We start from the raw sequence: 25749 nt of genomic DNA, 5'->3' as shown, positions 1-25749 counted from the left end.
CTGTGTCTCCCTCTCTCTCTGCCCCTCCCTCACTTGTGCTCTGTCTCTATCAAAAATAAATAAATGTAAAAGCTATTTCTCAAAAAGTGCAAGAGATTTGCGCCTGTGGGCACAGCTGTGGCAACAGTTTCACGCTTCAGCGTCCTTTTCTTTTTTTTGCAACGGTGGATTAAATGCTGGATTCATTTATCCTGAAACGGTGGGCAGTCACAGCTGCGGACCTCAAGCTGCGGTACGTCTCAAGCAAGGCAACGTTTTCTTACAATATCATGACTTTGCTTCTTGGGAGAACTTCGCCAGTGGCACTTCACATGGGTTCCACAGAATTATTCAAGGTTTGTTTACAGTATCGCACTGAACGCGACGAAAAACACACGAGGACGGAGACAGATCGACAGACCGCTTTTGCGACACGCGACTTACTGGAGGGGTGAACTGGGCACACGGAGATGATCAGCCTCGCACAGTGTTTTAACCAGACATTCCCAACACTTGAGCTCATTGCAGCAGCAACAGAGGTGGCTACGAGATTACTAGAGTCGGTACGGTTGTACTACAGTTAATTTTATGCGGTTAGGATTTAATATTGTACCTTCGTGTTTGTTCACATTTCTCTCGACTGCAAATGGCACCAGGTATAGTCTGTGAGTGCTTGTGTGCATAAGTTTAGGTAACGTTTAACTCTAACAAGAGATTTGTGTATATTTTACGATGGTCAATAATAAGACTAGGATCTACATCTATGTTACGCCTTCGTGACATACTTAGCTTCTTAATTTCTAGGCTATGAGGTTCCTATCTGTGAGTTTTTTCGAACGGTCACAAACCTCCCAAAAAGTTTTCCAGTATGTGTACCGAAAACAACCCACCTAGAAGTGGACCCATGCAGTTCAAACCTGTGTTGTTCGAGGGTCAAGTGTACTTGGAAACCTCCCAGGAGCCCAGTGAGGTGGAGATCCCCGTTAACAGCAAGGAAAAATGAGGTAAAGGAAGTAAAATAATGTACCCAAGTCACACAGTGTACACATGAATGGGGATTCCGAGCCGGACTCCTGAGCTCTCCATACAGTGTAGCCCAGGCCGCCCGCATCTACAGCACAGCCATCACCAAATGATCATCCGGTCTATTAAAGCAAGAAGCCCTGGGGCAAAATTCCACACCAACTTGCTCCCCGTAGGAAGACCCGTGGATGGGGCTCTACTCCCAAATGTATCCCGAATCCAGTGTCAGTGGATTGACACTGAATCCACTTCTCAGTGTCTGCACTGCCAACCCCAGGGAAGCCACCACCATCACTTGCCCAGACTACTCCAGTAGCCTCCCACGGTAGCCAGGAGAACAGGATCAACTACAAGGAGTGCAGTTGACAACGGCCCCGGCCACGACTCTAAAAATATCACGTTTGTGCCAAGGCCACATTTGCCACGGGCTGCCTCTAGCCAACGCAGGAGGCAGGAGGAATGCTGAGGCAGGGCTCCCCGGGGGGGGGGGGGGGGGGGGGAGGGGAGGGGGGGGCACGGTGGCCGGAAGCCCCCCATGGTGGCTTTGCCAGGTAGCCTAGCACGCTCCTGTCACTTTCCTTTGCTGTCTCATGGCTGCTGATGGCTAGCCGGCCTCTCCCTGCTCCCTCCACGTCCCCCGCCCCCACCATAAGTTGTTTCCCTGACAAAAGTCCTTTTAAACACAACCCCCTAACGAGTCTCCTGCTTTCATTCCCGCCACTGCATGAGCTTTCCCCGAACCAGTAGCCAATGATTATTAAAAATGGAGGCCCTCACCCCGCTCCCCTGGGCACGCATCTCCAACGCTTATGAGAATAAGAGCCAGTGTTGACCGCGACCCTGAGGCCTAAGAATTTGACCCTTCCCCCAACCTCCCTTGCTCTCCGTGCCCCAACCACATTTCCCTTTTTTCTGTTCCCTGAATTTGCCAAACTCTCTCCCACCTCAAAGCCTCTTCCTGGTACACCACCATGCAGCACAAAGCTCGCTCCTCCACATCATGTGGGTCTCAGTTGAAACAGCACCGCCCCAGAGAGGAAGTCCCCTCCCACTGCTACCCTCCAACCCGTTATTTCACAGGACTTGGTGCCTGCTGAAGTGACCTCATCGACTTGCTTATTTCCTGGTTCCCTTATAAAACGTCCTCTGTAAGGACAAGGATCTCGCCTTGTCTTGTTCACAGAACGGCATGGGGGAAGCCAGACTCCCTTCTGACACGCTTCCTCACCTCTCCCTCCATGCTGCTGATTCGGACCAGCTCGTTGAGGATCAGCAAGGCTCCATGGATGCGATCATCCCGATTCATGCCCTTCTCCTTGGCCAACGTCTCATCAAACCCCTTCTCTGCTTCTTCAAACGTGTGCTATTAGAGACACGGGACGTGTTAATTACCCCATGTCCAAAGGGAGAAAGACCACCAGCCCGCCCCTTCTGCATGGGGGACCCTGAGGTGTTACCATGCCTGCTCAGTGGCTTGTGCCAGCAACATCAACGATAGGGATTCACCAAGCTCTCTCGTTTAATTTAGCTTCAACGTGCACCGTACCATGAGGCAGAGGCCACGACCATCCCCACTTAACAGATAAAAACCAGAGGCTCAAGGAAATTAAATGACTTGTCCAACGTCACATAGCAAAGCCAACCCTAGAACCCAGGTCTCCGGTGCCACGTTTAGGAATCTCTTTGTAGTACCAGCTCTTAGTTAAGAAGTTCCAGGTCTCTCTCGTCTAACGTCACGAGCCCTGGCACTTCTTAAATTAGTATCATTGTCGCTGCTTCTCAGACACCCATTTTTCTATATTTTCACACCTCTGAGAGGAGAGCTCTTATAACTGGTGATGAGATGGCAGTAAGTCATAGTTTTACTGTATCACGTTTTCATTCATCCTGAGTGGCACGTAAAATAATGGTGTGGCCACCAACAGATCTTTGCATTAATGAAATCCAATGAGATAAGTACTGACTCATACTGAGCTTAAGAAACCACTTGAGACCAACACAAAAGTGACATCTGCTCTGTGGCGAGGGCCCTGTTGCGGCCCTTAGGCCAGGTGGTGCTGTATATAAACGTGCTGTGGGGCGCCTGGGTGGCTCAGTCGGTAAAGCCTCTGACTTCGGCTCAGGTCATGATCTCCCGGCTCGCGGGTTTGAGCCCCGCGTCGGGCTCCACACTGACAGCTCGGAGCCTAGGGCCTGCTTCCGATTCTGTGTCTCCCTCTCTCTCTGCCCCTCCCCTGCTCGTGCTCTCAAAAATAAATAAACATTTTTTAAAAATGTGCTTTGCAGGCGAATGCAACGGAACCATCTCCTCACCCTGTACCACTGAGGCTTCTGCATCTCCTTCGGCTCACGCTGGGTGGTGAGAATCAAACAGGCACGAAGGGCGGCCACAGCTCCCTCCCGGATGGCCTGTTTGGGGTCCCACACGGCCACAAAAATGTTGTCAAAGAAGGGCTGCACTTGCTGGAAGAAGAAGGTGGGGACGCTGATAGCCAGCTCGCGGAGAACCAGAACCTGGGGGAGAAAAGCACACAGAGAACCTTCGTCTGTATCAGAGAGTTTCGTCCCATCAGGATGCGGCTTCTTGCCATCCTGGAGCCTGTGTGTATATACATCAGGAAAGGAGCAGACTCGTCCTCTCTTCTAGCTGGGAACCTCTGGGGACATAGGAATAAAAGAAAAATTGATCGAAAATCTCAGTGCTCATTATCCTAGGGTGTTTACAAACATAGGATTCTCATAATGTTAGAACATGAGCTCTGGAAGGGAGACATGTTTACGCTTTGCATTCTGTCCCAATGACAGCCTAAAACCATCCCTGGAGCACAGCGGTATTTGATAAACATTTATTTATTTTTTAAATGTTTATTTATTTTGAGAAAGAGAGAAAAGCACAAGCAGGGTGGGAAAGACAGAGAATCCCAAGCAGGCTCCGCACTGCTGGCGCGGAGCCCAATGCGGGGCTCGAGCTCACGAACTGTGAGATCACGACCTGAGCTGAAATCAAGAGTGGGACGCTTAACCAAATGAGCCACCCGGGCGCCCCTTGATAAACGTTTATTAAATGAGTTAATAATCCCATTCAATATTTAATTTTGCTATATGTCCATCTGACAGTGGAAGAAACTGAAGGTCAGAGGTTGGCCCGAGTTTCAGAGTTAGGAAGGACAAAGCCACCTTGAAGCAGGGTCCACATGGCTGTCCCTCCCCCAGTACCAGGGTCCCTCCTCGTGGTACTGGCTCCTGAAGACAGAGCCAACAGGAAAGGATCCAAATGATGCCCCACCACGTTCATTCCCAGATTCTCAAGGACAGACTCTCCCTCATCTCGCGGCCTGGAAGCCTGGTCTCTCATACCAGGCTTTTTTCAGGGCCGAGCCTCAAAAAAGCAGTGGGGATGCACCACGAGAGGATGAGAGGCTCCCATTCCCCCAACTGCAGAAGAGCCAATGGGGAAAGAGGGAGTTTGGACCAGGTGCCCACCAATCAACAAACGCCTAGAAAATAAACAAGAAAGGCCTGAAAGGAGGCAGACCACCACTCCCACTGCCCCCGCTCCTCTCCTCCTCCTAGTATTTCTGTGTTCCCATAGGACAGCAGAGAGACCTTGACAGAGACACTGACAGGATCACACAGATAGGACAGCTGTCTGGGGCTTTAGGAGCCTTTTGGCTTGTGATTTCGTCTGCCTGTGGCCAAGGGGGGAACCTTCTGCTCAGGAGGCAGTTTTGAGTCTAAGAAGTCAGAGGTCCAGACAGCACCGCACTCAGGGCTGTGCCTATTGGGCAACAGAAGAGAACTTTCAAGTTTCCTCTTTGGGTACGGAGCTTGGGGCAAAAAGAGAAAGGGATTCAGGACAGAACCGAAGGCCCCTAAGAAGCACAGCGCCTCTGCCTGGAGCGTCCCCTCACCGCCTGCCTTTCAGGGACCCGAGCGCGTGGTGCGGAGGACCCCGACAGGGCCCCCTTGCTCCCCGGCCAGCTGCACCCCTCCCCGCGGGCACTCACGGCTGCGTGTCTCCGGCCCTCGTTGCGGTCAGCGCCCAGCCACTCCAAGGCTCGCTTCACCTCGAACTCCACATACTCAGCTGTAAAAGTGTCGCCTGCCATGGCAAGGCGGCCAATGGCCTTGGATGCCATCTCCATGACAACTGGGTCATTAGAGGGGAGGAGGTTCCGAAGATAGTTAGCAAATCTGCCGATACGGGTGGCATTCCCGCCTTCCACTCCTATGAGGCTGGCTGGGAAAGACAGGAAGACAAAAGGTGAGGATGGGCACGTCCGGTCCCGGAGAGCGCGCGGCCCTGACAGGAAGGCTGGCGCGTGACCCCTTCCTTCTGCTTTGAGTACCAAGCGCAACTTCCAGGTGGGAAGGATGCAGACAATATTTTCATTTTAAGCAGCAGGTTTGACATCTGCGCCAGAACTACTTACATAAAGTAAAACAATCTTGTTTTAGGACACGTAATGTGTTTTCCCAAGAAGAAAAGGAGTAAAACGGAGAATGAATAATAATGCACCAGACCGGACCCTGGGATGTGAAAATGACATGCTTTGTATCACTGTACCCCAACTTCGCCTTTCCATTTGTGAGCCCCACTACGCCGAACTGCCCGACAGGGAAACCAGAGCCTGCAACGAGCCACACGGGGTTGGGGGGGGGGGGGGAGAAAGCTGGCTTGCAGTCTCGGCTCAGGCACTGGCTCAGGCATTACGAAAGTTGCGTAATGGTTCTGAGACTCTGTATCTGAAGACATCAGCTGTGCCACCATCCCAGGACCGTTGCTAAGAATAAGTACACTGAAAGCCACAGGGCTCCTCAAAATTTCATGAAACAGGTAGGAACTCAGCATCTAGTAAGCAGCGGACGCAGGTGCAGTGGACACAGAGGTGACCGCCCTTCATTCCCAGTTGTCCCCGTCACCAGAGGCCCTGCCCTTACCTATGGCCAAGATGCCACCTTTCCTTTCATTGGCATCCGAGCTGGAAACCAGTTCAAAAATGTGATGGTTCAGCTGATCATAGAAGCGAGTAGACTCCTCTTGACTCATCTGCGGAAGAAGATGTACTCAGAACAACTTCTAATATCTCCCTGATGCTGGGGGGGGGGGGGGGGGCTCCCAAAGGTCAGGACTGAGAGGTGGCCAGCAGATCTGGCTCACGCCGAAGAGGACAGAACTACTGCCCACGTTTATAGCTGTAAACTGTTGAGCAGATGAACCCACAGCTCATTTGTATGTGGAACAAATGCCTGTTGAGTATCTACCCCATGGCAGGCCACATCCTGGGGTTACAAGGATGAGCAAGAGACACCGTCCCGACATCAAGCATGCTCTCTCTCTAGAAAGCCCCAGGCTACCGGCTCCTCAAACCCAGCCCGACTACGGTTATCAGATAGAAAGAACTGAAGGTCTGGAATACGGTGGGAAAAGAAAGGCAGACAGACAGACAGACAGACAGAAAGAAAGAAAGAGAAAAGAAAAGAAAAGAAAAGAAAAGAAAGAAAGAAAGAAAGAAAGAAAAAGGAAAGGAGGAAGGAAGCACAGCATAGGAAATGCCACAGAAATGTGTAGCCACTACAAAGGAACCGGCACACCCTACAGACAGGAAAAATTGGGTGTCTTTGTTTTCCAAATCCTCACTCAGCCGTCAGAAGGAATCAAAACCAGTGCCGGTGCATTGAGGCCCAATACTCCACGACAAAGCCCAGAAGCCCTGACCTCTCGAAGCTCCATGGTGACATAGTGCTGGAGCTCCTTGGCAGCTTTGGCCCTGGTCTCCTCATTCCGGCTCTTCAGGCCGCTGGCAAACTGCTGCAGGACGCTCACGTTGCTGGACGTGGTGGTGGCTGTGGTGGTGGTGGCAGGTCCGGTTCCCAGCATCTTGACCTGAGGTTCTTTGGAGAGAAATTTCCCTCAATATTTTGCATAACAAACTATGGTGTCATGAATATATTTATGGTGCCCGTTCCTCAACACGGATCTCCTCTCTGCCCGTTGTCGGCAGCGCGGGGGGGGGGGGGGGGGGATCCTAAAAAGGTTGGGAGACCTCACTGAGGAATGTAGAGAAAGCCTTGATTCATTGCACAATGACTGGTGTTTAAAAGAGGCGGGGTGGGGGGTGGGGGGCGCCTGGGTGGCTCTGTCGGTTAAGCGTCCATTCGTGATTTCAGCTTTGGGACTTGATCTCGCGGGTTCAAGCCCCACATCGGGCTCTGTGCTGACAGTGTGGAGCCTGCTTGGGATTCTCTTCCTGCCTCAGAATAAATAAATAGACTTAAAAAAAAAAAAAAAGAGGCAGTATAGCAGACAGGGTTAAACTGTGGGCTCTGAAGCCAGACTACCTGGGTTCAAATCCAGTCCAAAATTATGTATTAAATTACAGATTAAGTGAGTTAATAAATGTTAAAAAGTGCTTCAGTGCCAGGCACACAGTGAGTTCTTAATAACCGTTAGCTGTTAATTACCATGACCAGCGCCAAAATCAAGAGTCAGATGCTTCTCCAACCGAGCCACCCGGTTGCCCCCATAAATGTAATTTTAAATCTCCTGGCAACCATATCAAAAAGACGCAAAAAGAAACAGATGAAATTAATACATTTCTTAAATCTAATAGATGCAAAATATCATTTCAACATGTTACCAACATAAAAATTACTGATGTACTTTCCGTTCTCTTTTTGTACTGTGCATTTTCCACTCAGGGCAACCTCAACTTCAACTAGTCACATTTCAGATGCTCTAAGCCACCTGTGGCTGGTGGTTATGATATTGGACAGTGCAGTTCTCTTAAGTACCAGTACTTGGAATGTGAGCTAAAAGAGACTGATTCATTCCTGAGATCACTCATTCGTTCCTCAATTATATACTGTCCCTCCTCTCAGTTGAGCTTACAATCTAGAGGGAAATACAAATAATCAGGCAACCACCATAAAGTGGCCATAACAGGGCTCAGCCCAGACTGCTGCGGGAGGAACACATATACCGGTCCGAGGTATGTCCACATTATATTAGAACACCAATTTTTCCAAAATTCTTATTTTTGAAATTATCTGTGAGATGCAGAGAAAAAAAAAATTAGGGAATAATTCGTTTTGTAAGGCTTTTAAGTACTTCAATGCCAAGAAAAAGGCTGCAGAAGGAAATGTCATCCTTCAGGGGAGAGGAAACCCAAGGATCCCTGATGAGAAAACTAGGAAGGGGTGTGTGCCCCGCCTCTGCGATGAGGGGGAGGGAGGCTGGCAAGGAATTCTCATTCTCAGGAAGAAACCAGAGTATCTTCACAGGGTCTAAGGCCCACAGGCCCATCTGCTCCAGGCAGAATTCAACTAAAATACTTGTAAGTCCAATATCCTAAGAGTCTTGGTGACGGCTGGCAGAAGTTAAAGTTGGGGTGGCTGAAACTGGAGATGGGGGTGGGGAGGGCAGAAAGGATGAAACCCCAGGATGGAACCCAGCTCAGTTCTGGGGACTGGGTCCTTGAGAGGTCCCCAGGGTGCAGTGCAAGGGGCACACACGGACGTTCCTCCTCTCTGAGGACAACCTGTAGGTGGCTCGGAAGATGGGGTGACTGCGGGGCATGGAGACCCAAAGGCGCCCGGCGGTACCGGAGCTGATGGGCCGCCCTTCGCCGCGCCAGGGACACACGGCAGGCTGAGGGGCCCGGGGGTCTCCTGGGGGTCCGGAAGGAGGTGGGTGCTGCCTCGCCGGGTGGTGGTCAAGGGCTCAGACGGCGCCCAAGTCCGTAGGGACCTCACGGACCAGACGGGCGACTTCCCGGCACCCCCCCTCCCCCCCCCCAACGGACCAGGCTGACCCTGGGTCTGGAGATTCCTCCACCTTAGAGGGGTCGGTGCCAGGCCCCAGACTCACCGCGCGGCTTCGGCCAAGGCCTCGGCTGCCGCCACCTGTGCGGGTACCGCCGCTTCAGGCCCCCGGCCCCACCACCCGCCTTCCCCGCTGTCCTCTAAGCCGGGCGGGAGGGAGGGCGGACTTCTAGGGCTGAGGACCAATCGCCAGGCGCAAGGAGAAGATGGACTGGAAGGCAGACCAATAGAAATGAAGGAGAAGTGAGGCCTGGGACCCGGCTTCTCTAGGGGGCGGGGACTGTTCAAATAGACAAACCACGCGGCCAGTGGCAGACGAAAGGAGGCTTAAAAGAGGACTGCGTCCACTTGGGAGAACCAATCGCTCGTGAGTTGATTTCTGCCACTTCCACGCGCACATCCGGTGCATCGCTACTATTATTCCCCGCTGCATCGACACTGTGGCCGTCCGGATCCTGGTGTGTGGGTACCGCTGTAACCAGGGTGTGAGCGACGTGGTGCCCTGTCTTTAAGAGAGCAAAGATGTAGAACTTTGGGACCAGCGCTAATTATGCACCCGTGATTTCTCTTCTTTGAAATGCAATGTGCGTTTAAAAGCGTTTTTAGTTAGAATTTCCCAGTTTTCCAAAATTACCTAGCTCACAAGATCATTCCCATAACCAAGTTTTAACTGAATGACCTACTCCTAAATAAATACTTTCAAAGCAACATCACTTAAAAACATCCAGGGGCTCCTGGGTAGTTCAGGGGGTGGAGCCTGTGACTCTTGATCTAGGATCCTGAGTTCAAGCCCCACCTTGGATGTGGAGCTTACTTTAAAAAATTAAAATAATTAATTAAAAACATATTTTCAAACAGTCAATGGCAAAAATGGCATTTGACGGCATTGTGCTCCTCGCTGACAGTGCGGAACCTGCTTGGGATCTTCTCTTTCTCTGCCCCCTCCCTGCTTGTGTAGGTGCGCTCGCTCGCTCTCTCTCTCTCTCTCTCTCTCTCTCTCAAAATAAACATTTTTAAAAATACAAGCTGTACAACAATAGAAGTATAATATAACCCCTTATGAAGCATTTATATATTTCTTATGTGTCTATTCAGGGCGGGGGTGGGGGAGGGATATGCAACTAAGATGCAATGAAATACGGAGAGGGCATATTTTTTCCTTTATCCATTACCATCAATTACTTGTGTAATAAAAAGAAGTGTCTAAAATACCATATGACCTCACTCATTTGTGGAATTTAAGAAGCAAAACAGATAAACATATGGAAAGAAGGAGAGAGAGGGAAACAAATCATAAGAGACTCTTTAGGATAGAGAACAAACTGAGGGTTGATGGAGGAAGGTGGATGGGGGATGGGCTAAATGGGTGATGGGTAGTAAGGAAGGCACTTGCAATGAGCCTTGGGTGTTGGATGCTAAGTGATAAATCACTAAATTCTACTCCTGAAAACAATATTATATGATATGTTAACTAACTAGAATTTATTTTTTTTTAATTTTTTTTCCAACGTTTATTTATTTTGGGGACAGAGAGAGACAGAGCATGAACGGGGGAGGGGCAGAGAGAGAGGGAGACACAGAATCGGAAACAGGCTCCAGGCTCCGAGCCATCAGCCCAGAGCCTGACGCGGGGCTCGAACTCACGGACCGCGAGATCGTGACCTGGCTGAAGTCAGACGCTTAACCGACTGCGCCACCCAGGCGCCCCTAGAATTTAGATAAAAATTTGAAAGGAAAGAAAGAAGTGTCCATTGTAGATATTTAAGTTTCCAGAAGTTCTGAAATGCCAAATTAAAGAGGTTTGGCAATATTCTGTGGCTAACAAAACACGTTGGCAGATTCTCTTTTTATACGTACTCCTATTTTCCCTTTTGGTTACTATCTGTACTGTTCTGCACTTTTAACAATTTTAGTAGATCTTGGAGATGTTTCTTAGTTTATAGAAAGCTCCCTTGTTCTTTTGTTATTATATAGATACATAGTATTTCATCACATGGACGTATGGTAATTTATTTTTCCAGTCCTCTGTTGATGGACACTTGTATTCTTGCTATTACTAATGATGCAGCAAAGAATGCTTTTGTACATATATAATATTTCCCCTGGAAGCTATACCAAATAAATACCCAGAAATCAGATTACAGGGTCAGAGGGTAAATGCATGTATAATTGACAGACATTGCCATATTGTTCTTATAAGGGAGGTACTAATTTTCATTTCCACCCGCAATATATGAGGTTTTTGCCACCCTAAGTTGTGATAAGGCCCTGTTTTCTAACTAACAATCACATGGTTTTATAACAACAGTAAGCAATACATATGTAGGTCTCTTTTCAGTTTACGAAGAGCTTTCTTATCATGTTAAAATGGTAAGTAATATTTATTGAGCACTTACAAAGTATCAGGCATTTTGGTAGACATTATAAAGTAGTGGTTAAAAGCAGCTTGGAGTCTAACTGAATCTGAAACTTTGCTCCAACATTTACTAGCTATACGACCAGGTACTTAGTCTCTTTATACCAATTTATTTATCATAAAACCAAAGAGATTATAATGCACTTACCTCCGTAAGTAGTGTGGTGGGGTTAAATGCTAACATATGTAAAGTACCTAAAACCCTCTATGACGCATGTGAGCAGTCAATAAATTCTATCACTGTTATTCTTGAACATTGAGGCATTCAACATTCTTGAACTGGGAGGCATGTTGTTGTATATTGTTCAGACTTTACACGTGAGTAAACTGAGATAGAGAGGGATTAGGTTATAGAATTGGTAAACGATGGAGCCAGGGTTTTGATATATCTGCTTCTTCCTCTTGTCCAACTTGGCATCAGAGGACACTTGGGTCTGGCCAGCATCACAGGTATGTGTTAGGTAGTAGAGATGTAAATATTTAACAACCAGCTAGCTGATAAGGTGGGGGTGGGGGGAGGGACATGTTGGTATGTTTGTATGTACAAGGGCTGGCTTTGGGGCTGTGTGAGGTTGTATTGCTCTTAATGAAACTCTTAATGCTTTTTGACCAAGGGGCTGCACATTTTTATTTTGCACTAGGCACCAAAATTATGGAGTCTGTCCCGCGTCCATATATGCTACATGCATATTATAACTGTCACCAATATAAAGGATGTATCTAGCACGTAACTTCTAAGTAATAATAAAATGCACAATGCTTTTCATTGCAAATTCCATATGGCCAATTGATTCTAATAGGATGCGTCTTTGGGATATCATATAGCCTCCCAAGCTGGGAGAGATGAGTGGTAGCCCGTCATTATATCATATTTCCACAATGCGATAGACAACAGACAAAAGAAACAAATGGTAACATGGAGTGAGATAATTGGGAAGTAATGAGTTTTGTTAACTTTGTTTTAAATATAATTTATCTAATTGTAAGTTTGTACAATTTAATTTTTAATAATGGCTGTGCTTAATGACGGGCTCAGAAAATTCCTGAAAATTTAACAGTTGGCTCCCTCCAGCCAGAATGAGCTACAGCTATGGCCCATAAGCTTCCAGAAGGCGGGCAATGAAGAGCCAAAGCTGGCCACCAGACAGAGTGGGGAGGAAGACGGTTATTTGCATGAATAAGTGAGTAACCTAGAGTATGGATAAAAAGGCAGGCAGGACAGTACATGGCAAATGGTAATCGTTCACAATAAAAAGCGGGAATTATTGCCGTGGTGATTATTACTAGAGCTAATAATTTCTTAGATATCATTTCCCATTTCAGAGCTTCGTTTCCCATTTAAAAAGTGGGAGGTAATTCTACCTGTTTCATTGCCCTCAATGCCCTCCCTGATTTTTGTCCATTTTGTTCACTGCTGCCTAGCATAGTAAGTGCTCAATAAATACGCGTTGAATGAAAAAAATGAGTGAGTCCTATTTTGGTGAATGGAAGCTCTAGGTAAGTTCCTGTGATGCTGAGGCCGTTTCCTGCGAGTCTGGGGGTAGCTGAGGACCTCGGACCCCCGGCGGGAGAGGGGCTTGGCCGCGGGGTCGCCGCTCCGCCCCGGCCCGCCAGGCTCCGCCCCGGCCCGCCAGGCTCCGCCCCGGCCCGCCAGGCCCCGCCCCCGGCCCGCCAGGCCCCGCCCCCGGCCCCGCCCTGGCCCCGGCCCCGCCAGCACCGGCCCGGCCCGCTCGGTCGGTCCCTGTTTCCGGGCGGGCCTTCGGAGGCTGGCGCACAAGATGGCGGCTCCAGTATCCTAAGGCGCGTGGCCGCAGTTCGGCCTTGGGCTCTAGCCGCGGACTGAGGTCCAGAGACAGGTTTCGCCCAGGTGACAGGAGGTCGGGGCGGTGCCGTCGGGCCTCGTGGGCTGCCTGGTCGGCTCGGTGCTGCCCCCGGGGCCCGCCGCCTCCCCAGCCTTGCCCCGGGGCGGAATCGAAGGAAGGTCAGGTCCGGCCGCCCCGCCCCTCTTCGCCGCTGAGCGGTAGCTGTGCCGTGGGTGGCTCACTATTAACTTTGGCTTCAGCCACGTGCAGCTTCCATGGCGGCCTCTCAGGTTCCGGGGGAGATTAACATACAGGCGGGAGAGACGGCCAAGGTCGGGGACAGGGACCTGCTGGGGAACGACTGTCCGGAGCAGGACAGGCTTCCCCAACGCTCCTGGAGGCAGAAATGCGCCTCCTACGTGCTGGCCCTGCGGCCTTGGAGCTTCAGTGCCTCACTTACCCCGGTGGCCTTGGGCAGTGCCCTGGCCTACAGATCCCAGGGCGTCCTGGATCCCAGGCTGCTGGTGGGTTGTGCCGTGGCCGTCCTTGCCGTGCATGGGGCTGGCAATTTGGTCAACACTTACTATGACTTTTCCAAGGGCATTGACCACAAAAAGAGTGATGACAGGACCCTGGTGGACCGAATCTTGGAGCCCCAGGATGTTGTCCGGTTTGGAGTCTTCCTCTACACTCTGGGCTGTGTCTGTGCCGCTTGTCTCTACTACCTGTCCCCTCTGAAACTGGAGCACTTGGCTCTCATCTACTTTGGAGGCCTGTCTGGCTCCTTTCTCTACACGGGAGGTAAGAATTGGCCTGTTTTCCTGGCTGCATGTACGGGAAACTGCTGATTTGCATCGGAGTTTCAGGGCTGGAGAAGAGGTTCCAAAGGTTTTTCTCTGAGTTAGGCCATTTATGTGAAACCTGTAACGTGTAGGTCATGTGGACTTTTTGAAAACAGTAGTGACTTGAGAAGATCCCAGCTTGGCTTATGGATGGTAGGAATCACAGAATCACGTGTATGTAAATTTTTCTATTTGGTTTTCTTTCGATGGTCGTATCTTAGGAGGCCACGGTTTCAAATTTTAGAGGAATTAAATTTGAAGAACTCAGAATTATACAGCTAATTACTGGCAGCTAGTTTGCTGTGTGACTCCTTACAACAGGCTGATTAAGGTAGTGATGGGCAGGTGGTCAAGTCCTACGTATTGAGCACCTATTATGTGCCAAGCACTGTTCTGTGTGAACCCAGGAGTCGCAGATCCCTGCCCTTGTGGAAGTTATTTCATAGATCTTGAGGAGACCTGGAAAATAAAAACAATAAATTATATTTAGGATGACCAATGTCCTGGTTTGCTCAGGACTTGAGGTGGTTCCCAAGATGCTGGACTTTTGGTGTTGAAATCGGGAAAGTTCCAGGTAAGCCCCGATGAGTTGGTACCCTGGTCATCGTATATGAAAATATTATTAGTGCTATGGGGAAAATATAAGTAAGGCAAGGAAGGAGGGCATAGCTGACCGTTTGAAGTAGTTTGATCAGGGTAGGCCTCATCAAAAAGGTAATATGAGCACAGATAGAAGGAAGTTGGCTAAGCATGTATCTAGAGGAGGGATGTTTCAAATCTTGGAATAGCAGTTACCAAAGGCCTTAAGGCAGGAGTGTGCTTCAAAGTTTAAGGAACCGCAAGAGTCTGGTATTGAGTGAGGGAGTGAGTAAAAAGGTAAAACCAGAGAGAAGTATGTTTGGGGACGCAGAGAAGCACAGAGATTATGGAGACCTTCATGTTTTAAAAGAATCAGTCTGGGTGCGGTATTGAGAACGGGTAAAGGTGAGTGGGCGAGGACGGAAGCAAAAAGGTGAGGCTGTTCGGCAATCCAGGCAAGAGAGGTTTGGTGGCCTGGATGAGGGTGGTAGTGGAGAAGGGAGGACGTAGTCAGATTCTGAATATATTTGGAAGGTGAACAGGGTTTGCTGATGGATGAGATACAAGGCAGGAGAGAGACAGGGGAATCCAACATAACTCAGAGGTTTGGGCCTGAGCACTTGAAATGATGGACTCGATGTCAAGGGAGCTAGAGAAGGATGAAGACAGGTTTGGGGGGGGGGGGGGAAGAAAACTGAGAGACTGGCTTGGGACATTTTAATGTATTAGATCTCCAAGTGGAGATGTCAGATGGCTGGCCGGATATAAGCACCTGAGTTCCAAGGAGAAGCCTAAACTGTAGATGCAGATATTTGGGAGTCTCTGGCACAGAGATAAAGTTGTGTGACTGGATGAGATCACCAGAGGGAAGAGTGGTGATAGAGACCCATGGAGACCAGGACTGCGACCTGGGGCACTCTGATGTGAAGAGGGGGAGAGAAGAAGGAAGGGGTGGGGAGACTATGACAGAGCAACCAGCTGTGAACAGCTCTGTGAAGGAAATCAGTAGGGTGCTGTGGTAGACCGTGCATGGGGCGGTGGTGAAGAGGCCCTTGAAGGATAAGGAGCAAGCTACAGGGCAGAGTAACTGGGTCTGATTTGGGAGCGAGTCCTTCAGGGCTGGAGGAGTAGCGCATGCTAATGCCCTGGGGTCAGGGAGAGCTCAGCGTGCTTTAGGATCCATGAAAGGCCAGTGTGATTGAGAGGGGGAGCGAGGTACTGTTGGGGAGGCCACTCAGGGCTGGACCATTCTGGCCTCACAGGGCCTCTGGCTCCCCTGCTAGTTAGTTGTTCCTTACTCCCAGCCTCCAGCTTCAGTCCTTGGACCCCTTTCCTCTAACTCCATCCACTCTCCGGCTGCTTTTAGCCAGTCTCATGGCTTCATATGCCATCTGTTAACCTGCTGACTCTCAAAGGTGTTCCTCTGTTCCAGATTTCTCCACTCAACCCCAGACTCGCCTAACTTCTCCCTCAGTAGCTTCTCCCCAAGATCTCACAGGCATCTCAAGCCCGTTGTGTCTGAAACCAAAGCCCTGATCGCCCCTAAGAATCCTGTCCTGCTCCCCACCTCTCCCCATCTCATTCCGTGGCAGCTTCCTCCTTCCAGTTCTTCAGGCTAAAAGTCACGGGCATCATCCTTGGCCCTTCCTTCTCCCATCCAGTCCATCAGCAAATCCTGTTGACTCCACTTTCAAAATGCATTTGGGATCTGGCTGCGTCCCACCACCTCCGGCCACCGCTGTCGTCTCCTCAAAAATGGCAGCAGGTTCTTTATCGATATGCCTTTCAGGGTGCTCCCAAATCAGAGCTGGAGTAGTCCTGTGAAAACATAAGGCAGCTACATCAGTCCTCTGCTCAGAATTTTCTAATGGCTCCCATCTTGTTCAGAGGAAAGGCCGGGGTCCTCACAGTGAGCCCCAGGACAGTGCCTTATCTGTTTCCCTCTCCCCTCCCTCCAGCTCTCTGACCTGCCCCCTTCTTCCTTCCTGCTCATCATGCTCCAGCCACACTGTCCTCTTGGCTCTTTCTGGTGCAGGCAGGACATGCTGTACCTTTGTAGATCCTTTTCCTTGGCTTGGAACCCCCTTACTCCTTCTGTCTGCTGGATTCAGTTTCTGACCTCCTCCACCCATTTGCTCACATGTCTGCTGTTTTGTGAGGGTTTACTTTCTACCCTGTTTAAAATTACAATACAAAGTTTTTGCAGCAGATAAAAATAAAAGACAGTAAAGTAAAATAAAAGTGCCTGCACGCACACACACACACACACACACACACACACACACACACCCCCTGTGTTTTCCCCCAAAGTACCTTTCCTATTTTCTGTTTTCCTTCACAGCACATACTACTCCTTTTTACAAATTTTTATTTTTTTTTATTTTAGAGAGCATGAGCAGGGGAGGGGACAGAGAGAGAGAGAGAGGGCGGGGGGGGGAGAGAATCTTAAGCAGGCTCCACGCTCAGTGCAGAGCCCAGAGTAGGGCTCGATCCCACGACCCTGGGATCGTGACCTGAGCTGAAATCAAGAGTCAGACGCTCAACTGACTGAGCCACCTAGACGCCCCACAGTTCATACTACTTCTAACATACCAGACTTTGTTAATTGTCTTCCCCTTAAAACTGTAAGCTCCCTGGGATTAGGGATTTGGATCTCTGTTCTTTCTGAACGCATGGGGCGCCCAGAACACTGCCTGGCATATACTCAGTACTTAATATCCATTGAATGAACAAACGGGGAGACACAGAAAAGTATTGAGCATATTATGTAATGATATGATTTATGTTTTTTTTTTTTTTAAACCATTGGCGTTTATTGATATAATTTGCTTACCGTGAAATGCACAGATCTCAAGTGTTACCGTTTGAGGAATTTCGACAAATGCAGGCAGTTGTATAACCCACACCCTGTCATGATACAGAACATTTCCGTGACTCAAAAACTTACTTCTCCATCAATTTCCACTCTCCCCAACCCTATCCAGAGGCCACCACTATTTGATTTCTTTCACAGAGATTGTTTTGCCTGGTCTGGAACCTTATATAAGTGGAATCACTCAGTATGAATCCTTGTGCCTGGTGTCTTTGCTCAGCGTGGTGGTCTTGAGTAGTTCCTTTTTAAGTGCTGAGTAGTATCCATTGTGTGGACATACCACAATTTGTTTATCCTTTCTCCTGTTCAGAGACATTTGGATTGTGTCCCTAGTTTGGCTTTTATGCCTGAGCATTCATGTTTAAGTGCCTGAGCATTCATGGTTTTTTTTTTTTTTAATTTTTTTAATGTTTATTTATTTTTGAGACAGAGAGAGACAGAGCATGAACGGGGGAGGGGCAGAGAGAGAGGGAGACACAGAATCGGAAACAGGCTCCAGGCTCTGAGCCATCAGCCCAGAGCCCGACGCGGGGCTTGAACCCATGAACTGTGAGATCATGACCTGAGCCGAAGTCGGACGCTTAACCGACTGAGCCACCCAGGCACCCCTGAGCATTCATGTTTAAGCCTTCCTCTGAATATTTGTTTTCATTTTTCTTGGATGAATGCCTAGGAATGGAATTGCTGGGGTCATAGGGTAGATGAATGTTGAACTTTATGGGAAGCTGCCAAAGCATTTTCTTTTCTTTCCTTTTTTTTTTTTTAAGTAGGCTTTATGCCCCCTGGGGAGCCCGACGTGGGGCTTGAACTCATGACCACCCACCCCCACCCCCACCCCGAGATGAAGACCTGAGCCTCATGAGATCTAGAGTCGGGACGCCTAACCGACCGAGCCACCCAGGCGCCCTGCCAAAGCGTTTTCTAAAGTGGTTGTACTATTACTTACATTCCCACTGGCAATGTTTAAGAGTTCCATTTACTCCACGTCCTTGCCAACATTTTGATTTATGTTCTAACAGATTCATTCTGGCCGCTGTGCGGAGAACTTATCCAGTCTTTCACTGTGTTGGCTCATTTGGAAAATGGTGGTGGGAAGGTCCGAGGTGGGCCGCATTCTGAAGCAGGTGGAGCGCGTGAGCCCTGGGCCATACGTCCGTCCGACTCTTAGGAAGCAGCTTTCTCCCCAAGGGCTCTATCGTTTTCTTGTGTCAGATAACCTCAAGAAGGCTACCAGACCTGTCTCAGCTCTCGAGTGGGTTTGTGGTTGGTTTTTGTGTGGGACCTGTTCAAGGTGGGGGCCTATCTTTGCAGGCCCAGGTTTCATTCCACGTTGCTCACATCGCTTTTGCCCGGTGATCGAAGGGGATGTTCTTGGGTAATCTAGCCAGCTGTCAAGGCTGTAGAGCTGTTGTGTCTTCTTCCGTAGCTACAGCCCTGACATCCACCTGGAGAGCTGGGCATGTAAGCAAAAGAAGAGTGGGCAGCTGGTGGAGAAGCATGCCGGGTCCCTGCTGGGAGCCTTCCTGCCTGGCATCTTCCTTGGGCAGAGGTTGTTCCCTCAACGTGTGAGATTCTGCAGGAGACATTGACTGGCTAACTTAGTACAGGAACCAGTGCTCTGGCTGAGAGAATCTCCTCCCGGAGGGCATGTCCTCAGAGGACTTCCCACAACACTGCTTGGGGAGTGCGGAATGCGTTTGCTGCATGTTGGCGGGTACCGGGGGCCACGGCTATGGCAACACTTCCCTGGGGACGCTTCAGTCTAAAGAACCAAGGGTGGTCATTTAGCACCAAAGCACCCCAACTAAATGTGGCGGCAGTCATCTTGCGATATATGAACGTAGGAAGTCTACACGTCGTAGACCTTACGCTTTCACTGTGTTCTAAGCCAGTTTTCTTTCAAGAAAGCTGGAAGAGAAACAGCCGCAAAGAAGCCCAGCTACCAGTGTGAAGGTGATCTTGGGCTGAACCCATTCTTTGGCTGCCCTGGCCTTAGGTCATCTGCAGACCACCGTCCCTTATCGTTCTCGGCTGGTTAAAATGCAGTTGATGACCCAGTACTTTTCTTTGTCTCCTGATCCTGAGGCCACGCGTTGGAAGCTTGGTTAGATCGGGAGGTTTCCCAAGCTTCTGTGTGTGTGTGTGTGTGTGTGTGTGTGTACCATACCCCACCCACTCCATGCTGCCTCCCTCTGAGTGGGTCATTTTCCTTAACCTCAGCCCCAGCTCCAGGTGCTTGTTACTGTAGCTCTGTGTTCAGCCTTTGTGCCCACGTGGGGGAGCGAGCTGTGAACAAGCCAGACACCAGGCCCCGCCCTCGTGGAACTTCTGGTTTGAGGGGAGGATGCAGACTGAGTAATTAGAACCACGATGAACTTTATGAAGGGGGACATCTGGGGTGCCCTGGGAGCATATTGCAGGGGGACCGGCTGTGGCCTAGCGAGTGAGGAGGGGCTGTCTTGAGGAATGGTCTTTAAGGTCTTGAAGGGTGAGTAGGAGTCTGCCAGGCAAAGGCGGGGTGGCGTGCCTGAAGGCCTTGGGGAACCGACAGAAGTATGAGTGGAGGAGGAGGGGAGCTTAAGGTGAGGTGGGGAGGAGGGAGGCGGGGCCAGAGGGGTGCCCGTGAAGGATGCCGAGGACAGCTTGTGATAAGGGTTTTGAGGTGTATGTTGGAGGAAGGGCATGGTCAGATTATGTATTTTTTAAAATGTTTATTTATTTATTTTGAGAGAGAGCAAGCAAGGGAGGGGCGGGGGGGGGGAGAGAGAGAGAGAGAGAGAGAGAGAGAGAGAGAGAATCCCAAGCAGGCTCTGCCCTGATAGCTCAGAGTTTGACCTCATGAACTGTGAATTTATGATCTGAGCTGAAATCAAGGGTCAGATGCTTAACCAACTGAGCCACCCAGGTGCCTCAGGTCAGTATTTTGGAAGGACCCCTCTGGCTGCCCGTGAAGATTAGATCTGGGGGGGGGGGGGGGTGTGGGGTCATAAGCATGGCTGTCACCATGTTCCAGGCATAGGATGACCATGACTCCTCTTTGGAGATGGGAGTGAGGCCAGATGGAGTGTGGCATCGCTGGAGAAAACTGGGCAGGTTCTGACGAAGTGGTTTAGACAGGATTTGAAGCGGGTTGGCAGTCCAGGAGGAGTTCACGGGGCGGGGGGGAGGATTTGGTTTGAACTTCGTGGGGGAGGAGGAGTTGGGGGGAGGTCGTTGGGACTTCACGGGAACCAGAGAAGGGAAGCAGCAGGGGAGACCCGTCTTAGCCGTTTTCCTCGTTACGTGGACGAAGGTTTCTTTATGTGGAGTTTGGGCACCATCAGATTTCACTGAGATTCGCTGCGGGTTTTCTAAACTAGAGGCTGTGGAAGAAGGAGGGAGAAAAGTAAGAGACTAGGATGGGCCTTCTGTGAGGTACTGACCGACAGAAGCGATGTCTCGCACGGGCCGGCGAAGGGAGAGAGAAACCAAAGTGGCCCGTGAGACCATTTAGACCCTCCGTGGGCTCCCCCGTTGAATCGCGTGTGGTGGGAGCCCACTGCTGTTTGTTGTAGGACTTTGCTGGGGGACAGTAGGAAGGAGAGCGTGGGGACGACCCGAAGCCCAACTGGGTGCTAAGAGAGGAGTGTTCCCTGCCCCTCTGTGTCACTGGAGACAACCTCAGGTGTGCTCCGGAGGGCAGGGAGCTCGCCGACTGCCTGTGGTCTCTGAGAACTCCCTGCTCCCGGCCATCCGTTTCCAGCCCTGGATCTCACACCTCCTCTCTGGGTCTTCTGGCCGTAGGAATCGGATTCAAGTACGTGGCCCTGGGAGACCTCGTCATCCTCATCACTTTCGGCCCGCTGGCCGTGATGTTCGCCTACGCCGTCCAGGTGGGGTCCCTGGCGGTCTTCCCCCTGGTCTACGCCATCCCCCTCGCCCTCAGCACCGAGGCCATTCTCCACTCCAACAACACCAGGGACGTGGAATCCGACAGGGAGGCCGGCATCGTGACGCTCGCCATCCTCATCGGCCCCACCTTCTCCTACGTGCTCTACAACACGCTGCTCTTCCTGCCCTACCTGATCTTCAGCATCCTGGCCACACGCTGCAGCATCAGCCTGGCCCTGCCCCTGCTCACCATTCCCATGGCCTTCTCCCTGGAGAGACAGTTCCGGAGCCAGGCTTTCAACAAACTGCCCCAGAGGACTGCCAAACTCAACCTCCTGCTGGGGCTCTTCTACGTCTTTGGCATCATCCTGGCCCCAGCGGGCAGTCTGCCCAAACTCTGAGGGTCCCGGGAGCCCTCCCCACCCCCGTCCGTGCCCCCTCATCTTAGAGTGTGTTTGTCGAAGGCAGAGAATCACAGGAGGGAGGCTGATTTGGCAGTGAGGGGCCTAAGGATGGCTTCTGAACTCCCACCTTTTTTCTAATTATTATGCTTTTAAAGATAAGGTTTGTTTTTGTGTGATTCCGTTTGATGGTGACTCTTGGAACCACTTGTATCAGAAGGTGAACTGGAAGCATGGCCCTTGTTTTATTTATAATTTCCACTAGGGGGTGCTGTTGGGTCACTTTAAAGTGGATTCAAAGGCCCTAAGATTTTGTGAAGGAGCCACCAGGTTGGCCTCCGGTCCTCAAGAGCCCTTGTAACTGGGCTCCTCCTTGCTCCATTGACACGCAGCCAGCTTCCTCCCGGTGTGCTGGTCTTGCAGGATGCGCTGGCGATCGGTGCTGGGCCCCGGGACACAGGAGCATCCGTCTCTTACCCTGAGCCCTTGCGTCCTAAAATACACTGCTTGAGAGAGAGTCCCTCGTTAGCAGTCCAGCGTGGCTCCCAGCTTTGTGCCTGGGTTGTGTGTCAGGCGCGTTTGTCCTTCGTCCCCCCTTTCACTTATTGCCACAGCTGAGTGTCCTGCAGCAAGATAGTCAAGCTGAGGGCTGGGAAAGGAAAAAAAAACAAACAAAAAAAACAAAAACCCACCCTGGAGGCAGCTGAGAAAATCACTCTGCTTTTGGATAGAATTTGGTGGGGCAGCTGTTTTCCCTGTATAGAATCTACTGGAATGACTCCAGCCCTTTCAGTAGCTATTAGGAGCCCTGAAATTGTAGAGGCACCGTCCTTGCAGACTCCTTAAAGCCCACAAGGCCGCCTCTTCCCCCACCTATTGCCTTTCCTGATGCTCCCCTGTGCCCACCCCCCATTTCTGTCCGGTTCCCATTTGTGCGTCTCCTGTCCTTGCAGCCTGACTGTTTGGGTAGCAGCTTAGCAGCTGAGTTGAGGACAGTTGTCACTTTCCACAGAGCCCCAGGGAAGTCAGCTCTTCCCTGAACGAATAAGCCGACAGACACAGTCCTGACCCTGTTCAGCCGGAAGAAGGGCCCTGCCGGAGAAGGAACCGTGTCTTCGTCTTTGAAGACAGATGAGCAGCATTGACCCCGCTGCTCCCAAAGGCTTCAGTGGCCTTGTGCAGAGATCATTTGTGCCCAGGATGGGGGAATTCCAATGCTGCTTTTCACTTCATTGCCTGCAAAGTGTAATTTCTGGGCTACAGTTGCCCAGTTGCATTTGGTCCAAGACTGCAATAGATTGAGACCGTCATCATCATGCTTTTCCGTTGTGATTACAGCAGACTTTCAGATAGGTGATTCAGGGGCCCGGCCTGCCAAAAATGACAAGAATTAGTTCTTCACCCTTAAAGTCAGGCTGATTATGAGTTGGCTCCTTAAGATTGGTCAGTCTACTTGGGGAAAAAACATACTTGGAAATTGCAAACGTTCCTCCAAAGTTAAAGGTGGTTTGACTGCAGAGCTCCGGGACCCTCGAATGGTGGTTAGAGCCCAGTGACGAGAAGGAAGGACGGCCCTCCTCTCCTGCCATTCTTCCCAGCACCACTCTCGTTTTGACGCCAGGCTTGTGGCATTTTGGTGCTCATAGGGGTCCTGCCTTCAAAGATAGGCTCTCGTGACATCTCTTCAGAGCAGGCCATTCTCACACAGGGCTCACTCCGGTGGCCGCAGGACCAGAGCTCCCTGTATCCCCAGACCAGACCCACCTTTGCAAGCACACGTGTCGGGAGGTGACATCCGGCCTCTGCACTGCATCATGGTACAGATTTTAACGCGTATTTTTTTATATAAATGTTTCTAAAAGGCCGGATTTGGTGCCAGGTTTTATATACAGGTCACCATAATTTGTATTACACCCCCTGACTCAATGAAGGTTTTCTTTAGACTTGTTAATAAAAACAATGTCTTATCAGTTGTCTCTGCTTTTCTCCTACTTCCTGTCTTGCTGTGAACTGATTCATGAATCTCAGGAGGACAGCGCAGGAACACTGGGCCATTTGGCGGGGGGTGCGGGTGCGGCGCCTGACCTCCGCCGACGAATCTGGATAGGGGTTTGGCCAGATTTGAGGGGCCTTTAGGAAAGACGGGAGGGACCGCTTAGAACCAGCCGGGCCAGGTCATCCTCACTTCCTCTGTCCTGTCCTGCATTCTTTTTCTGTTTCCTTGGTAGGGTCGCTGCGCTGATGGGTGGAGAACATGTAGTTGATAGAGGACATTTGGGTTTCAGCTGGCATTTGACAACGTGTCCCTAGGAACAGAGCAGAGATATGCAGACCGGATACCAGTCTAGTCAGAGGAATTTGTGGGAGACGGAACACACTGCGGGGAGAGAGCTGGCTGATGAGGGCGTCCTGTCAAGGGGCAAGGAGGCCTTTAGTGGCCCATGTGAGCCTGCCCTCTGCCCTCCACCCTCCAGCCGGCCGGATCCAACACCTGTCAATGACTGGAATTAGCCTAAATCGCAGGCTTTTTTTTTTTTTTTTTCAACGTTTTTATTTATTTTTGGGACAGAGACAGAGCATGAACGGGGGAGGGGCAGAGAGAGAGGGAGACGCAGAATCGGAAACAGGCTCCAGGCTCTGAGCCATCAGCCCAGAGCCCGACGCGGGGCTCGAACTCACGGACCGCGAGATCGTGACCTGGCTGAAGTCGGACGCTTAACCGACTGCGCCACCCAGGCGCCCCTCGCAGGCGCCCCTCGCAGGCTTTTTTAAACCTTGGAGGAAGAGCTTAGAAAATGGCTGACCGTTAGGATCCTCATAAATCGAAAGGCTGCTTTGATGGGTCAAAGGAGAAAATTCGCATGAATAAGTCTACTTGGGTCCCCAAATCAACTCGTGTGACGTCAGAAGGGGGAGATCTGTGGCGCGGCAGCAGTCGATGTGGTGGGTGTGAATTTTATCAACGACCCTGGGATACAATATCCCGTGCCTTTATTTCTGTGAGTCAGATTTATTCTGCTTCCCAGGGGGGTGGCTGGAAATTCAACCTCAGTCACCTGTTGGGCCCACTCCCATCCCTCTGGGATCACCCAGGACTCCTGGGTCTCGGGTGGGGGGAGCAGGAGGCCAGGGGTGTTGGCTGGGCGGGAAGCACCTGTTCGCTGCACAATCTAATAAGTCCACCTCCCCTGTTCAAAGCACTTCCTGCGTCTCCAGCCGTTGCAGGACCTTTGCCCAAAATCCCAACCCGGGGACTCCATGCTGGCTTCTTCTGGAGTGGGGCAATGAAATACATCACGTGTTATTAGTTTTTCCGTTGGTCCTGTGTTCAAACCAACACACCAAAATCTGAGCCCGTTACCTGGCCCGAAGGTCAGTTTGAGTCAGTAATGAGTTCTGGCTTCCGTCAAGGTTAATGTGATCCGAGGCAAATTAATAGGCGATTAGTGTCCAGAACAAGGAAAAGCGCAGGCCCTGCCATCCCTGTGTTGTTGGATTCTATATAGGGGGCTGGGTCCGTTTCTGAGCTCTTTTCCTTTCTTGTGTGTTTATTTTTATTCTTGATAGTCAATCTGGGGATGGGTCAAAAACATGCCATGGATAGAATACACTTGGATCTCAGCAAGGCATTTGGGAATACGGTATGAAATGAGAAATGGATGAAAATGCAGTCAGAGGAACTTTATTTCTGTGTGCACGTGTGTGTGTGTGTGCACGTGCGTGTGTGTTTTCACGCTGGTAACAGCTGCAGCAGAGATTTTATGTCCCCGGTATGGGAACTGCATTTTGAAGATAATGATTAACAGGCTGGATCTTGTCCCGAAAGCAATAGGCACACTGGCCAGGACACTTAGAACAATGTCGGCATGTCAAGGAGACTAACCGGAGGGATATGTGTGTGTGTGTGTGTGTGTGTGTGTGTGTGTGAGACTTCAAAGGTCAAACTTAGGACCAATGGATAGAAGTTAACATGGCCCCAAGTTTAAGCTCTTAGGTCAGGAAGAACTTTCCAGCCATTAGAGAAATTGGCAGGTGGGATATTCAAAACCTCACAGTAGTAGTGAGCTCCCTGTGACGAGAGGCATTCAAGTGAAGGATGGCTTGTCAGAAACAATGAAGCAAAGACTTGGATGTCAGAGGG

At 50.4% G+C, this 25749-nt stretch overlaps 2 protein-coding genes across 5 annotated transcripts in view; one reads left to right on the top strand and one right to left on the bottom strand.

Annotated features, from left to right (window-relative positions):
• The window catches only part of MTOR (mechanistic target of rapamycin kinase), a 135336-nt gene extending 126373 nt beyond the window's left edge, over nucleotides 1–8963 (bottom strand). For both annotated transcript variants that reach the window (XM_047870834.1, XM_047870835.1), the window contains exons 1-6: nucleotides 8873–8963; nucleotides 6722–6897; nucleotides 5944–6052; nucleotides 5010–5242; nucleotides 3316–3516; nucleotides 2231–2365 (exon numbers count right to left, since the gene is read on the bottom strand). In XM_047870834.1, the coding sequence (XP_047726790.1) occupies nucleotides 2231–2365; nucleotides 3316–3516; nucleotides 5010–5242; nucleotides 5944–6052; nucleotides 6722–6883 (840 nt within the window). In that variant the 5' untranslated portion in view covers nucleotides 6884–6897; nucleotides 8873–8963. The remainder of the gene's footprint in view (nucleotides 1–2230; nucleotides 2366–3315; nucleotides 3517–5009; nucleotides 5243–5943; nucleotides 6053–6721; nucleotides 6898–8872) is intronic.
• A 4118-nt stretch (nucleotides 8964–13081) lies between these two features.
• UBIAD1 (UbiA prenyltransferase domain containing 1) lies at nucleotides 13082–23578 on the top strand. Of its 3 annotated transcripts, XM_047870839.1 has the most exons (3): nucleotides 13082–13845; nucleotides 13979–14060; nucleotides 21121–21249. In XM_047870839.1, exons 1-2 carry the CDS (start codon nucleotides 13320–13322, stop codon nucleotides 14011–14013), a joined length of 561 nt encoding a protein of 186 aa, XP_047726795.1. In that variant the 5' UTR covers nucleotides 13082–13319; the 3' UTR covers nucleotides 14014–14060; nucleotides 21121–21249. The 3 variants fall into 3 exon arrangements, with proteins under 3 accessions (XP_047726795.1, XP_047726794.1, XP_047726796.1); XM_047870838.1 differs by lacking the exon at nucleotides 13979–14060 and having other exon boundaries at nucleotides 21121–23578; XM_047870840.1 differs by lacking the exons at nucleotides 13979–14060; nucleotides 21121–21249 and adding an exon at nucleotides 14377–14460.
• Nucleotides 23579–25749: the final 2171 nt, after the last annotated feature.

Source organism: Prionailurus viverrinus, chromosome C1, assembly GCF_022837055.1.
Source record: "Prionailurus viverrinus isolate Anna chromosome C1, UM_Priviv_1.0, whole genome shotgun sequence".
Lineage (NCBI taxonomy): Eukaryota > Metazoa > Chordata > Mammalia > Carnivora > Felidae > Prionailurus > Prionailurus viverrinus.
This window is presented reverse-complemented; position numbering and strand designations above follow the sequence as displayed.

Excerpts from the sequence above, each read along its gene's own strand:
- UBIAD1 (XM_047870838.1), top strand. The coding sequence starts at position 13,320 with ATGGCGGCCTCTCAGGTTCCGGGGGAGATTAACATACAGGCGGGAGAG. Across the intron at positions 13,846-21,120 it reads CTCCTTTCTCTACACGGGAG|GAATCGGATTCAAGTACGTG; the intron begins GTAAGAATTGGC and ends TTCTGGCCGTAG.